Source organism: Triticum aestivum, chromosome 2B, assembly GCF_018294505.1.
Source record: "Triticum aestivum cultivar Chinese Spring chromosome 2B, IWGSC CS RefSeq v2.1, whole genome shotgun sequence".
Lineage (NCBI taxonomy): Eukaryota > Viridiplantae > Streptophyta > Magnoliopsida > Poales > Poaceae > Triticum > Triticum aestivum.
Window position 1 is genome coordinate 74,248,332 of NC_057798.1, and position 16,953 is coordinate 74,265,284.

At 45.4% G+C, this 16,953-nt stretch overlaps 1 protein-coding gene and 1 pseudogene across 1 annotated transcript; both read right to left on the reverse strand.

Moving 5' to 3' along the window:
* Positions 1–2,968: 2,968 nt before the first annotated feature.
* Positions 2,969–3,873, reverse strand: LOC123038978 (uncharacterized; annotated as a pseudogene).
* A 4,028-nt stretch (positions 3,874–7,901) lies between these two features.
* On the reverse strand, positions 7,902–8,647 carry LOC123040512 (zinc finger protein 36-like). Its single transcript, XM_044463335.1, has one exon. The coding sequence runs from the start codon at positions 8,607–8,609 to the stop codon at positions 8,007–8,009; it is 603 nt and encodes a 200-aa protein (XP_044319270.1). The 5' UTR covers positions 8,610–8,647; the 3' UTR covers positions 7,902–8,006.
* Positions 8,648–16,953: the final 8,306 nt, after the last annotated feature.

Sequence of the window (16,953 nt, forward strand, 5' to 3'; positions counted from 1 at the left end):
TCATCTGAGCAGGGTGGTGCCGTGTGGGGGGGAGGAAGGCCCGCCGCCGCCAGCACCACATGGCCAAGGCCCGGTGGCGCAGCGGTAGGAGGCAGCGGCGAGGGAGGAGAGCTAGAGAGGAGCGGTGAGGAGGCCCCTGGTCACGTCGCTTGGGGGGCGACGCGAGGGTACGGGGAGGGGAGGGGTAGGGGAGCGGGGGAGGGCTAGTTGCGATGGCAGGCTCCGGACGCGACGGCGGCTCCGTGTAGGGGAGCCGCCAGCGGCGGTGTGGGAACCCTAGGAGCGGGACGGGAGTGGGGGAGAGGTGGTGTCCCCTCAAAGAAGAGACAAATTTCCTAGAAAGGATAATTCAACATGCTAAAGATTTGGTGGCAAGCTCCTTGTAAATAATTATATGCTCTAGAATTTTCTTATTTATATAAACTATAAACCGACATCAAGATATTTTTTAGACCATGCGCTTCAGAGATCTCTACCAGGATACTTGAAGATGCATACATAGATATATACACTATGTCCGTGTAATTAGTATAAGAAATAAATCTGCAAAAGAAAATATTTGTGTGTTTATATTTTTCTCACATTTATGGAGATTAATTTTAAATATCTTTTAGCGCTTAATGTAGCGACAGAAAACATAAATAATGTAAATTCCATTACAAAAACATTTCAAATTGAGCACACAACATCTTTGTTAAACAAGACCGTTATTAGTATTTAGCATAATTAACATCTAGTTAATATCACAAATTACATACAAAAGTATATCAACTATGATTGTGATATTACAAAAATGAGTTATAAGTAAGTATAAAAGTTTATTGTAAATAATGCTAGTGACTTTCACATCTAATAAAAGTCAATTGACATTCATTCAAATTGTATTCAATTATAACATGTTAAATGTATGGATGTAACCTTATATGTATGAGTGGAGTCTTTTGAACTAAAACCCAACGAAAAGACAATCGGCTCTCCCACTGAACCGACTTTAACCCGCTAATAAAAAAAGTGCCAGAAAAATCAAGTGACTACGTGGATCAAAGGCCCCACCAACTTCACGATACCAAAAATAGAGGCTCCCATAAAAAGCCTTACACCAAACCTCTTTAAAGGAAACTTAGTGGAAAAGCTGATGGAAAAGAAGGAAGGAAACAGAAAGAAACCTGGAAGTGGGAGAAGATTTAGACGAAGGAAGAAGAGAAAATTTCTGCATGATCACTGACACAAATCGGAACGAAATACTCCCTTATTATAACACACTGTAAATCATGAACATTTGCACTGACGATATTCTCTGAACTAGAAACAACAAACCAAAGCAAGGCTCACACATAGTAACAAACTAGTGATGAATTTACACCGAACTATACATTCACAATTGAACTACTGGAAAATATAAGTAAATGCAAATAAATAAACAAATTGAGGGAGAACCATGAAAGATCATACAAGAGAACAACCACATGTCAGAAAATTCTTCAGTTCCAACTCCTTTTCTCATGTCTAGTGAATTTTCCTCCATCTCTGAGACCCAAGAACCTGTGCAATCACCAAATAGAAAGAACATATCACATACTCTCTAATCCACACGGTTTATTCCACACAACACTCCGGTTAAAATCAACAGAAATGGCCAATTTTGTTCCAAAGCCCAAGAACTGGCCATACCACATGAACTAGTGCATACACTGGCAGAAAAAAAAATCATTTCAGAAGCACAAGGGGCAAAAAGAAACCGATTCACAGTAGCAAAACATAGAAATTACATAATAGTCAGCAGGAATTTCTATGCACATCAAAGTATCTTAAAAACAACTAGAATCAACTGCTGGCGTTTACTACTGAAAAATTAGTACAAAATTGACAGTATATAGGAGTAAAGTTAGACGCAATACTACCCAAAAACATGGACAAACAACACAAATGGTCATGTAAAAGGATGCAATACTACCCAACAAAGACAAACCCAAGCAAACCACAAGAAATTGCCCTGAAAATACACTATAATAACCTTGAAATTATAGTGTGATTGCCCTATGACTTATAGTGTAACTACACTAAAACTGCACTAAATTACACTGTAATTTACTTGAAGTTACAATGTAATTACATCATAAATATCATTAAATTACATTGTAACTACCCCTGAAATTACACAGTAATTGACCTTGTGATGTACCTGAAATTAAACTACTATTCCCAGTAGTTCACGAAGTGATTACCCCTGAAAGTTTATGCTATAACTACCCCTGATATTACACAGTAATTACAAAATTAGCATTGTGATTACCCTAAAATATTACGGTGTAATTACCCTTAAAATTACAATGTAATTTTTGTAATTGCATTGTGGTTTACACTGGAAATTACGCTGTGATTACATTGTAAGTACCCCCCGAGTTCACACTACAGTAGAATTGTAATTACACTGAAAATCCTATCAATGTGATTGTTCATTAGGTTTCAGAAAAGAAATAAACTAAATTTATGATTAGAGGGAAGGATAACCAAGGAAACAACGAGAGGAACAAACAAGAGAAACAAGGACGAGGTAGTAGAAACAAGACCATTTTTTTTGAAACAGGGCAAAAGATTTGCCACTTTCATTCATTAAACAGAAGAGAGTTGCCCGGTTAATTAACGGAAACCCGGGCGAAAACCGTTACAACACACGCCCTCAACAAGGCACCGTCAACACACGCCGACCCCAAGGCCGCGCTCCATCCGAGCCGCCGGCTCCGTCACCCAAGCAACCCGTAGCCGACACCCTACAACCAAGACCGAAGTCGCCGCTCCGGCATCCACGCCGACCCCAAGGCCGCGCACCAGGCGAGCCGCCTGCTCTGCTGCCCGAGCAACCGGAGCCGACACCCTACAACCATCTCCGGAGCTGCCGCTCCGACGTACAGACAGAAAACCTACACGCCGACCCCGAGGCCGCGCACCAGGCAAGCCGTCGGCTTCGTCACCCGAGCAACCGGAGCCGACACCCAACCACCGAATCCGGAGCCGCCGCTCCGACATCCACGCCGACCCCAAGGCCGCGCACCAGGCTGGCCAACGACACTGCCACCCACATGACCAATGCCGGCACCCCTCCATGATGACGAGATCCGGAGCCGCCGCTCCGACTTCCACGCCAGCCCCGAGGCCGTGCACCACCCGAGCCCATGACTCTCACCAGCCAATGCCACTCCAGAACGATGCCTCCAAGAAGGACCGCGACACCGAAGCGACGCCATCATCCGCTCCAAGAACCTGGAGCAAGGGTTTCCCCCGGAGTGCGAGAGAAGAGGTCAAAGGCCCTCGAACGACGACTCCTCCAAGAAGGTGTGCGGCGCCCATAAGCGTCGCCGCCGCCGGCTTCGGCCAAGGCCTGAGCAAGGATTTCTCCCCGAGCAGCCAAAGGAAACCCTCCCCTCGAACCGGCACATGAGAGCCACCGCCCGCCTGAACCACCACCTACCGCCAGAGCCAGGAGCCGCCGATCAGAACAGCCTCGCCGCCGCCACCTGCACCACGCAGAGCCACCGACCAGGCAACCCCATCACCATCGCAGGAGCCAGAACCAACCATGTCTGGTCAGATCCGGCGCCCCACGCAGCAGCTACAGCCAACCCACTGGCCAGCACCAAGCGTCCATAGCACGTCCGAGGGCCGACGCACTGCCGCAGAGTACCGGCGCCCCGAGATCCAGCCGTGGCGCTGCCCACGCAGCCACCATGGCCGCCATCGTTGAAGAAGAGGTCCGGGGCCGCCGCCCCGGCATCCGAGCATCACAACCCCGCCATCACGCGCCCCAGATTCACGCCGTTGGAGTAGCAGTACTCCAAGGCCGAGAACCAGCAGCTCCTGCTCCACCCACACCATGGCGCCGCCGTTGCCGTCACCGACCCGAAGTCAGTGCTAGACTTTCAACCGGAGCTCCTCCACACATCCAAATCAGAGCACTGCACATCACACAATCCCCATGGTCCGACGTCCACCGGCCCACCTCATGGTGCAGCTGCCGCCGCATCTCCCCCCGGCCTGCCCGCGAGCAAGCCCACGCGCCACCGCCCGAGCGCCGTACAGGCCACCCGAGCCACTCCACCACGCGCCGGAGCAGGCCACCGGGCCGCAGATCCTCGCTGCCCAGGCCACCTGCGCACAGACCACCCGCGCCGCCCACAGCCGCCAGTCACTCAATCCAGATCCAGGCGGACCTCGATCCGCAGCCACCGGCGCCGAGGGCACGCCCCACCTCAGCGCAGCCAGCCACGCCACCAGAGGTCTCCAAGCAGCACCGCCGGAGGGCTCTCCGTCGCGCCACCACGACCCGCGAGCACGCGGCGCCCCGGACCAGCAGCCCCGGCCCGCGCCAGCACCCTGCACTCGAGGGGCGAGAAGACCCGCCGCCGCCGACGACGGCAGGGCTTCGCCCGACCGCGTCCTGTGGCGGCGGCGGGGGAGGAGGGAGGGCTCGGAGGGGACTTGGGGTGGCGGCTGCTAGGTTCCTCCCCGTCGCCCACGGGAGCGACGCGGGAGGAAAGGAGGAGAAGGCAAGTAGAAACAAGACCATGACAACCATACAAATGGGGACCATGAGAAGCCTACAGAACTTGAACATTATCAGCCGGAAGAAAACACATCAGAAGCCACTACAAAACCGAAAGTAACTAAATAAAAACGACTACAAGAAACAAATTCAGAGCAAAGGATTAGCAGCTACATGTACATCACGGGGGCAGGCCAAAATCAAACTACAAGGGCAAACAAATTCACACAAAGGATACACCATCAACACCTACATCTACATCACACAAACCAAAAGAATCAAATGACTAGGGGAAATAAACCATACCACTACATCTAACGACAAAAAGTGCAGGTGGAATAAACACCCAGGCCCGCAGATATGAAATCGAATCAACCACTACATCCATGCACCTACAACCACATTTGCAACAAAAACACGAGGAAAATCCACCGCTACGACTACACATTCAAGTACAGCTACATCCACAACAGAGGAATCAAATCAAACCGCTAGATTAGGAAGAACTCCAAAGGGGGAAGGGTGAAGATGACCACAACAAACTGAAACCACATGACACCAGAGCGAAAATCAAGTGAGGACGAAGAGCTCTCGATCGCCATGGACGAGGAAGAAATCGCCTCATGTGCTTCACTGGTGTAGCCCTCTCCTCTCTTATGAACTTTTTGAACAATACCGCCTAAAGAAATGGGAAATCACGAAAATGGAATATCAAAGGGGTGAAAGACAGTTAACCAAAAATGGACTGCAACGGGTTGATCCGACAACAAAGCTATGCCCGACATCACAAACGGGCCCGAAAGCACCATCTCAAACGAATGGCCACAGATTTGAGTGAAAGTGAATTGTAAACCACTCGACTGAAAAATAGCAAAATTGCAAATAATTGGGATGTTTACGTGCACACATGGGTAAATGAACTATCACCATTACGTATTCCTGTAAAGTTTCTTTAAGATTCACAAAAAATTCAACCTATAAAATCACTTTTGTTGGTTTTTATTTGCGGAAAATGAGAATGCATTTATTGAACCGAATGAATATGACATAAAGCAAGAGTGGGTCCCATAATGTTCATAAATTCTCTACGCTAAACTAGACCACATACTTCTTTGTCTTACCGTCCTATGCACCCGTGCCTATCACCTAGGCATGTCTGGCATTCTTCTCTCATGAAGCTCCCTCATTTCCCCTCTATTCATCGTGAGGTATCCAAATCTCCTATTCATCGTGTCCCTACTTCAAGTGGGGATGGATCTGGCCGGGAACAAAGAGCGTATTAGGAGAAGGTTTACATGGGGAGAAGGTATGCGTCCAAGAGCCACTCCAAACTGTGTGGAGTTCCATGCATGAGGATAAGTTTTGCTAGTTTAAGCCATGTGGTATTTTTTTTTCTATTTTGTGTGGATCGATCTTGATACATATTTTTCTTCATCCAGATTTCTTCGCTATTTTTTCCGTTATGCGTAACCATTAAGGGGAACATCCAAGAGCATGATCATTTTATTTGCTCTAGAGTATTGAATTTCCTAGTTGCTCTGAGTTGACGTGACATTTGCATTCTTGGCTTTGCATGCTGTTCTGTGTTGTATAGACCTAGCAAGCCCTGCAAATTGCATAGAAGTTAACCCAAGACCTTTTTGCTTTTCTTAAACATAGTCATCTTGTACGCATGATATATAATCACAATTATAAGTATGGATCATGCTGTAAATGTGGATTTGACAAGCAATCTTCTTGAGTCCATTCTGTGCCAGAAATTATATTTTTAGGACCCATTCAAAGATAGTACATTTTGTAGCTTTGTTAACCATGATTAACGCTTTCACTTGATGTTCGGTTTCTTATATAACGCTACTGCAATACATTATATTGTTGTTGCAAGATTTTTTTTTCTTTTATGGGTGCTATTGCAACAACTTGAACCACAAAAGAAGCTGGAAGAGAAAAACGCCAGAGCTTGTTTTGCATGGAGAAAGTGCAATAAGCTACATGATCAACTTGAGGAGTGATGGGGTAGAAGCTATGGGAGCATATTGAACACCAAAAGATTGCGACTGAGCTGCAATCCCAACTACGAAAGTTCAAGTTATGCTAATTCGTTTCATTTTCTTGTTTTTGGTCCCACATGCAAGTGTGTGTGTATGAGAGAGAGAGAGAGAGAGAGAGAGAGAGAGAGAGAGAGAGAGAGAGAGAGAGGAGTTTTTCCTTTTTAAATTTTCCTCGAGTCCCATGTAAGTGGATGTATAGCACATATAAGGGGCACAATATGGTCCGAGAATTGTGCCGAAGGCAATCAAATGAATTGGGAGGGAGGGTTGTCTTCTGGGAGAAGCCGAGGAGGGGAGGCTTATGGGAGAAACCACCAAAGGAACTAGGCCTAAGGGTAGTAATATAAAAATCCCTACGGAATATTACCGAGACACGGTCTTAACAAAATTAATGTGGCACCATAGGACATCGCCTTGCCAAGTTCCTACTGTACCTTCTACTTTATTTCATCACCATTTCTTAATTTAGAATAATGAGGGAATGCCAATGTTCATAGGAAGAACTCTAGCAACCCTGTTAAATTGTCTCTATAAGCGTCTAAATCAGATCTAACTTCTCCAAAGCATCACATTCACTTTTATTAAAAATTATCTTTAGACCAGGCAAATTCTCTAATAAATAGAGGATATCTTTTAAATTGTTTGCACTTTCTGAATTGAATCCGCTTCCATTCAAAAGATTGTGTTATGAACATATCGGAGCATGCTAAGCCCTACATCCATGGCACTTACACCACTAATTAAACCACTATCATTAGGTCTCTGAACTAGATTCTGTAACAGACTTCTACAACTATGTTTTACCTATTAGGTGAGAAGGCGTCCCCCTACCTCAATCCTTTCTGTGTTTTAAAATAGGGCCTTAATTGACCATTGACCATGATTGTTACATTACCACCCAGAACATTATGCTTAATCCATTGGACATAATGTTCAGGGAAATCTTTCATGAGCAGAACATAAGAGAGCTCACTTGATTTTGTCATAAGTTTTTTGAAATTAAACTTAACTAGAGTTGAATCTTTACTTTTATTGTGCTTCTTTGATCGTCAAAGATACTAGAGTTGAAGGAAACTCCTCGCTGGTAATAAGCATTCTGATTAAGGATCACACTTCATTGCTCAAACTTACATAAAGTCAGAAAGAATCACTGGGGTATATACTCTCACTTATACTATTTCCGATAAATTGATGCCACTGTTTTGCCTATTGAACAACCATGCATCCTATGCCAAATTTATTGCATCAAATGTGTTAGCAGTTGACCAAAAGTCACAAGTGAATCAGCAGATACTGTACAAATCAAGAGGTAATCGCAAACGGAGCTCTCAAGTGGAAATAAACAATAGGCTCAAAAACAAAAGTGGAAATAAACAATGAACGAACGGTGGGACTGACAAGTCTAGCACAAGTAATCAATCAAGGAGTATTAAATTAAGCTCCAAGGAAGGACTTGACAGCCGCCGCTTCTTGAGCGGCAAGGGGCTCTGCACCTCCTCCTCCTCTCCCCACCTTCGCATGCCTCCGGCGGCCTTCTCCGGCACCGGCGTCAGGTTGAGGTCGAAATCCCTCACGGACGACCCGGAGCCGGAACGCGACGCGGACGCCGTCAGCGAGACCGACAGCCCGTCCCAGTAATGGCACCTCTTGTGCCCGCCGAGCGCCTGCCCCGTCGCGAAGCTCCGGTGGCACACGGAGCACCTGTGCCCGCCGACGCCAGACGACGTCGACGATGCCACCGTCTCCTCCGCCGGCGAAACGCTTTGTAGCGGCAGCACGAGCGCCGCCCGTTTCCGGTGGCTGGCCTTGTGCCCGCCGAGCGCCTGGTGAGACGGGAACGCCTTGCCGCAGACGGAGCACCGGAACCTGAGCTCGCTGGCTGCTGGCGCCGCCGCAGTCACGGTCTGCAGCCACTGCCCCTTCGCTGCCTGTGCTTGGTCGCCGCCGGTCGCCACGGAGGCGAGCGCCATGAGGCACAGGTGGACGTAGTCGTCGTGCGTCATCTTCATCATGGCCATGGCGTGCGTGAAAGTTGAGGCTAACGTTGCTTGATGTAGTGGATTAGGAATCTGGTTTACGTCCTGATCGAGTTCTGGGTGCTTATATATGCTCCTGGGTGCGTGCAAGTGTGCGTTTTATATGTGTATCTGAAGGATCTAAGAAGGTGACAGGAGTTTGGTTGGTTCAAAGGAGCACGAGGGCGGGCGGAAGGGTACGTGCATGCATGAGGAGTGGCTTCCAGTTTTCCACACGTGCGCGCGTGCGTGAAATGTATATCATGAGTATTTTATTCATTTATTGTCCTCATGAGTGGCTGGAATCATAAAATTCAATAGATGAACCGTTGAATTTCAGGGTTTCAAACTCATTTACGGGCGGAGGAAGGCCAATGTGACGGCTCTCCAATGTGCTAAAAATAAAAATGCCTGCTTTAGCTGTTGATTCATGCACCTATGATGTACGTAATACCCATGATGAATTTCTGATTGTGGCCGCGGATAGGTTGGACTTATTCCGAGTTCAGATGGGCAATTCTCAAAACAAAAAAAAGTCTGTGTTGTCCCCAACCAAACGAACCGTCGATTTGAGAGCTAAAAATGTCTTTTGTTTTCCTCGTTGATTTAGATTGGATTGACCAGGATTTTTGAAAATAAAAACAAAAGTGTGTAGGCATCGATCAACAACAAAAACAAGTGAATTTGTTGTCCTTCTGTCTCGGGAATCAATATTTGCAAAAAAAAGAGAGGAGGAATGCTCACTGTAATGATGGGTACCGTTATAACTAATTACTGGTCATGTACGAACAAATAAATAATCTTTGACCAATAAGGACTTTCCGTGTGTGCATAAACACTTTACATACATTTGTCTTCCATTGTGATTGATTCACTGTGATTATTCAATTCGCCTCAAAATCATCTCTTCTTGCAGATTGGTAATGTGCATTCAAGTCAAAATTATCTCTTGCAGATCAATAATGTGCATTCGTATTCTTTTTGCTTAATGTATGCATAAATGGGCTAGGTCATGTTTATTCAAGGATAATGGGAACAATCAATTATTTAAGAAACTTAAAAAAACCAACAATAAATACTTGATAATGAAAATGTAGACAAATTGGAAAACCGAAATAGATTTTCTTTTGGGGGCCAGAAAGATGAAATGGATGGACCGAGTGAGTGAGTATATGTGTAACTCCCCGAGACCGATGCGCCAGGTGTCTCCCGTTTATTCGTCGTTGTTGCCATGTCATTTGCTTGCGTGTTGCACTTTGCCATGTCATCACGTGCATTTCATCTGCATGTTTTCAAAAACTTGCATCTGGTCATGTTAGTCATTTTATCCGTTCCGTTTCGGTATCCGACACTCTCACACGCACCCGCCGCACCTCCCAGATCTTGTTTCGTGAGCGGGAGAAGAACATTCTCGGAATGGGCCGATAGTTGATGAGCGGTCTTGGTATATCACCGGTAGGCCGCCTGTCAAATTTTGTTTCATTTGGAGGTTGTTTGATGCCCCAGCGGTTAACCGAGTTAACCGCCGCACTTTCCGGTACCCCGAGACGAACCGGACCCTTTCCCTCCTTCTCTTTGCAGCCCACCCTCTACATAGCCCACTTGCAGCCCACCTACAACCCCTCCGCTCCAGACCGTCAGATCGCGATCCGAGGGTCTGAAAACCACCCAAACCCCCTAACCCTAGCACCTACCCTACATATACACCCCTCCATTCCAAATTTGGGCATTCCTACCCTAGCCCTTTCCCTACCTACAGCCGCCCCTCTCGCCTCGTTTTTCATGCATAGCCGCTGCCCCACCGCCACTTGGCCTCCTCCCATCGTCCGCGTCGCCGCCAGCCATTGCCCCGCGCCCAACCGTGGGCCGCCACCTGTCTCCCCGCGCCTCCCCGCCGTCGCGGCCCGTCGGGCCTAGGGCAGGCCTGCCCAGGCCGTGACCAGGCCGGCACCCGACTCTGCCGCCCCGCAGCGCTCGCCCCCGCTCGATCGGATCAGGGCGGATCCCGAGCACGCCGCCGACCCCGCCTGCGCTCGAACCTCCCCGTCTTAGCCCCACCCCCGACTACCGACCCCGCCGGATCCGCTCTGCCCCGCCGCCTCACCGCGACCCCCGCCGCCCTTCTACGTGCCGGCCGCAACAACTCGCCGCCAGCTCTGCCCCGGGCAGATCCGGGCAAGGAGCAACCGCCATTGCCGCCGCCTGATCATCGTCGCCACCCGACCTCAGATCCGCCGGCCTCGAGCTCCTCCTCCCCGCCGCCAAGTCCTTCCCCTCGCCTTGGCCCCTGTGCGCTCGCTGGAGCCGCATCCGCGCCGCCGCCGGCCCTCGGCCTTCTCCCGACCACCGCGGGACCGCGCCGTCCTGGCGCCACCTGGACCCCGATCCAAACGGGAGGGTGCACCGCGTCATCCCGATCGACCTCGTCCACCTGCACCGCGCCGTCCCAGAGCGTCGTCGTCCCGATCCACCACGAGCCCTCCAACCAAACACCTCCACCACGCTGTACCACTCCGTCCCTGGTCCTCCCCGTCCACGTTTCAGTGAGGTTGATTTTGTCTAAGTACCTAGATCTGCATATTATGTGTGCATGTTTGACCTCTCATAACTTTGTGCATGTTTAACCTATGGTGATGATCTTGATATGGAAATGTTGTGCTCGCTGTGCTCTACATGATGGTTGTCACATTCATATTAGAGTTCATCTTGCCATGTTAATCATCGTTGCGAAAGTGCTAAGTGCTATTAACTGTTGTAACTTGTCATTTTGTCTTTTTCATATCATTTTGTGTGATTTTCTTTTGAGCATCATGCCTACATGTTTTAGGAGCATAATCATGCCATCTTTGCAGTGGTGTAATCCATTTATCATGATATGCCCTGTGGTGACTAGCACAAGCTTGCCAAGTAGGTTACTTGCTGTTACTATTTTGATAAGTATGAACTGTTATATTGCGATGCCATGTTTGTTTGATGCTACCATCCAATCTATGCATAATATGGAGATTTTTGAATGATCATGTTTTGATGACCATGTTATGCTCTATCCATCCATGCCCTTGTTTGCAATTATAACCTGATGTAGCTTGTTCTTTTGGTGCCTTCAAGTTGCTTGAAAATATGACCATCGGCATGCCCAGTTTTCACAAAGTCTATTACATCATCTTGCCATGTTCACTTGAAGCTATTATCAAATATGTTGCTCCAATGATCTTGCTAAGTAATGATGTTTTGTTAAGGGTGTTTAGTAAATGCTTGCCATGCTCTTTGATGCCATGTATAGTTCCTGTAGCATATACTTTTGTTGCCTCAAAGTATGCATCATGAATCTGTTTTCTGCCATACTCTGTTTCTCACCAAGTCTGAGAATCTATTATAACTTGCAATCTTGTCTTGATGAATGCCATTGATCTAGAGGTTATATGGAGATGCTTAGTAATCATGTTTTTCCATGTTCAACCTGTACTTGTATGACATGATTTTGTTTGCTATGTTCCTGCATTGTACCATCATTGCTTCATGCCTCTAACATGTCAACATGTTATTTCTGCTCACATGTATGCCCTGTTTTTCTTCAAGTCATAATCTGTGTTATGAAGTGGCTTGTTGCACTGATCATAATGGATTAATCTTGATGTCTATGTATCGGAACCTTAATGTTATTTGAAGCATGTAATCTGTATTTTAAGTGCATATCATGTTTGTGCCTATCTTGTTATTATAGCATGTTGTTATGATGCTTGTAAGATGTCTAGTTGTTGTTTTGGACAGCTTGTCCTTTAAACGTGTTTCGTGTGTATGTGTTGAACCGTGGCTCCGTTTGGAGAATGCTCTATATGAAACTTCCTTGGTTTTGCATGTAGTTTCATTATACCATGTTGCATCCATGTTTTGAGTGTGTTTGCTTGATGTTTGAATGCATTTTGCATCAATGCCATGTTTAACTTGTTTTGCTCATATCTTCTAGGTCGTAGCTTCGAATTAAATGAACCTTATATGTAGCTTGACTAGAAAGACGCGTAGATCATCACGGTGTATATTACATTGATGTTTAACAACTTCAACATAATGTATTATTCAGATCTGGACTAATTTCGAAAGTTGCATATGGGGAGTTTCGGAATTATTGTATGTTGATTCCAGCCTCATTTAATGCTTTGATGTGTTGTTCGTGTATGCATCATCTCTTGCCATGAGTAGCATCATGTAGCCTTGTCATGCATCATACTTGGTTGAGCATCACGCCATGTTATGTGTTGTGTGTTTACCATGTTGTTTGCTTCTTTTCGTTTGTGCTTCTTCTCGATAGTCTTGGTTTCGTTGCGATCGTGAGGATTTGTTCGTCTATGCTTGGTTCATCTTCTTCATGGACTCGATCTTCTTTCTAGTGGGATTTCAGGTAAGATGACCGTCACCTTGGATCTCACTACTATCATTGTTGTGCTAGTTATCTCGATGCTATCGCTATGTCGCGCTACCTACCACTTGTTTATCAAGCCTCCCAATTTGCCATGATAGCCTCTAACCTTTTCCACCGTCCTAGTTGTTTGGCTATGTTATCGCTTTGCTCAGCCCCTCTTATAGCGTTGTTAGTTGCAGGTGCAATTACAGTTTGTTCCATGTTGGGACATGGATATCTTGGGATATCACAATATCTCTTATTTAACTAATGCATATATATACTTGGTAAAGGATGGAAGGATCGGCCTTTTGTCTGGTGTTTTGTTCCACTCTTGCCGCCTTAGTTTCCGTCATACTGGTGTTATGTTCCTTGATTTTGCGTCCCTAACACGGTGAGGGTTTATGGGCCCCTCTTGGCAGGTCGCTTTGAATAAAACTCTTCCAGCAAGGCCCAACATTGGTTTTACCATTTTCCCAAGAACAACTAAAACTTGCATAGGGACTTCTCGGGCACCGAGGACTTAATTAACAACTCCGGGCCAGTGCTCCTCATGAGTGTTGGTCCAAACTAGAGCACCTTGCGGCACCCCCTAGGCAACTTGGGTCTCAGCGACTGTAATCTTAGCTCATCCGTCGTGGCCTGAGACGAGATACGCTCGGCTACTATCAGGGTGTCGGCACGTCGGGAGATCTAGCTGGTTTTGTTTTACCATTGTCAAAATATCTTGTGCACCGGGATTCCGAGTCTGATCGGAGGGTCCCGAGATGGATCGAGGATTGTCTCCGCGGATCGTGAGCTTGTCATGGGATAAGTTGGGACACCCCTGCAGGGTTTAAACTTTCGAGAGTCGTGCCCGCGGTTATGTGGCAGATGGGAATTTTTTAATATCCGGTTGTAGAGAACTTGACACCAGATTCGAAGTAAAATACACCAAACACATGCATAACCGCGACGGTCTCTTTTCGGGTAAGGTCAAGAAGAGAACATGGTGGGGTTATGTTTGAACGTAAGTAGTTCAGAGATCACTTCTTGATCATTAACAGTTTGCGATCGTTTGCGTAGTTTATCATCTTACTCTTGTATTTGTAAGTTAGCCACCATACAATGCTTAGTGCAGCTGCAACCTCACCACTCATCCTTTCCATTCCCATTAAGCTTTGCTAGTCCTGATACCCATGGTAATGGGATTGCTGAGTCCTCGTGGCTCATAGATTACTACAGCAACAGTTGCAGGTACAGGTAATGCGATGATCCGACGCGAGAGCGATGCTTGCTTGTCTGCGAGTTCCTCTGCTTTGTCTTCGTTCAGGGGGTAGGTTCCTGGTCGGCAGCCTGGGCTAGCAGGGTGGATGTCGTTCTTATTTTCCATTTGATTTCATCCATACTCGGATGCCTATCTTTTGTATGATGTTTGATGTATTCATGTGGCATTTGTATGCCTTTGTATATATCCCTAGTTATTATGTAATGGTACGATGTAATGATATCCACCTTGCAAAGGCGTCTTCAATATGCGGCTCTATCCTTTGTGGGACTTTCGAGTTCCTCTCGGATAGAATCGCATATTGGGCGTGACAATATGGGTAGGTTCTGCTTAAATGAGAAAGATGGGCCGACTGTGTGGAAGCGGCCTGGCCAGGCCTGCTGCTGTGTGCATAGGAGATCTGCCCAAACTTGGCCCATCCAGCCAAGCATGACCAGGACCCTCCTGAATTTAGGCATGTTGCCTGCAAATCTGCCCATATTAAGGTAAAAAGGATTGATTTATCATTTTCTCAAAAATCTTCAATCTGCCTTGCATGGAGCGGGATTTAGGCGGTTTCTCTCGTTTGAGGCAAGGTTTGAGGCGACTATCTGGCTGTTTCTGGGATCGCTCTCCACCTTCTTGTACTCAGGCTCCTCGCCATGCATGCATATGCAGTGTACTTCCTTCATTTCTAAATATAAGTCTTTTTAGAGACTTCAATAAAAGACTACATACGGAGCAAAATAAGTGAATCTACACTCTAAACTACATCTATATATATTTGTATGTAGTCTATAGTGACATTTCTAAAAAATATATTTAGAAATGGAGGGAGTAGTAAGTTGTCGTGGATGTGCACTACTTGCAGGTAGCTAGCAAGTGCGTGCTAGTTTGTGTGCACCTGAGACGTACATACGTGTCAAACCGCCCAAAAAGACGTCCAACATAATTGGAATGCAACAAGCATAAATCGTGCGTTAGGTTAATCTAGCACATATTTTCAAAAGGATGAAATATTTTTTAAGCTTGTGGCTCTCTCGTACATCTACTGGCCTTCTTCCGAAGCTTTTATGGTCCCTTCTGGTCAAAAAAATCACCGTAAAGTTTCGTCGTGTTTGGACTTCGTTTGGTATAAATTTTCTGTAAAACCAAAAACATGCAGAACATAGGAACTGGCACTAGGCAGTGAGTTAATTAATAGGTTGGAGTTGCTCGTCCATGCCACATACCGATAGTGTGCAAATTAATCATTTTGGTATGCGTGTGGCTAGTTTAATTAGGTTGCTAGTGCCTCTCCAATGAATTCCCTACATGTTATATTATATATGAAGGCCATCTTTGTTACGAAATAAAGCATATGCATGTATCATTGGATTCTTGAACCGGATGTACGTGAGACACATTTCATCTAGAAAGGATAATTCAACATGCTAATGATTTGGTGGCAACCTTCTTGTAAATTATTATATGCTTTAGAATTTTCTTATTTATATAAACTATAAATCGATATCAAGATATTACATAAATAGATATATACACTATGTCCATGTAAGTATAAGAAATAAATTTGCAAAAGAATATAATTGTGTGAAACAAAAATGATGTAACTTCCATTACAAACACATTTCAAATTTAGCACACAACATCTTTGTTAAACAAGACCGTTATTAATATTTAGCATGATTATCCACTACAAGAAATATGTCAACTAGTGACCTTCTGTTAGTGACCCTGGAAGAATTGTCATAGATCTATGACCATTTGAGACCAATTGGTCAAAAGCTGTAGGGGGGCTCCAAACCCTAAACTATAACGACCATTTTGGTCAGAAAGGTCGTAATTTCCTTACATGAAATAGTCATAAAGCAGACTTCAGTGGTCCGCTGCCTTATTTCTAGCTGATCACGACCAATATAGATGGTCATAACCTTGTAAATTATGGTGGGTTGCTATGACTAGGTGCCACCTCATCAGTTTTGCCTATGTGTCATGTCCATGTGTCAATTTTTGCCCTAGGTTGTGAAGCAACCTATATTTCTTCCATTCCCAAAATTCCAAAAAAAATCTCATAAATTCTTTGGGTCATATCTTCGTCAAATATGTAAAAAAACATTCCTTGCCTAGTTTAAAAATAATTCAACAATATTCATTTTCCTATTATGTTTAGAACAACACTTTGTGAAGGAAGTGCTATTTATATATTCTTGATTGCCCTCAAAATTTTTGGGTACTCTTTCCTGTCCAAATCATTGCATCATGACAAAATTCAGCTCCATTTTCCCAGTAAATATTCCTTGGCAAATTTTCAAAGTTTTTGTCCACCTAGAACCTTTGTGAAAGAAGTACTAGCTATGCATATCCTAATGAGTTGAATTTTTGCCACATATTTTATATGCCTATGTAACTTACCTACACCAAATTTGAGCTCAATTCATTTAGCCAATTTCTCTCACTAATTTTCTGAAGTTTCTGTCCAGAGAAGAACATTGTGGAGGAAGTGCTATTTATATATTCTTGGTTGCCCTCAAAATTTTTGGGCACTCTTTCCTATCCAAATAATTGCCTCATGACAAAATTCAGCTCCATTTGCCTAGTAAATCTTCCTCCGCAAATTTCCAAAGTTTTTATCCACCTAGAACCTTTGTGAAAGAAGTAGTAGCTATGCATATCCTAATGAGTTGATTTTTTTTCCACATATC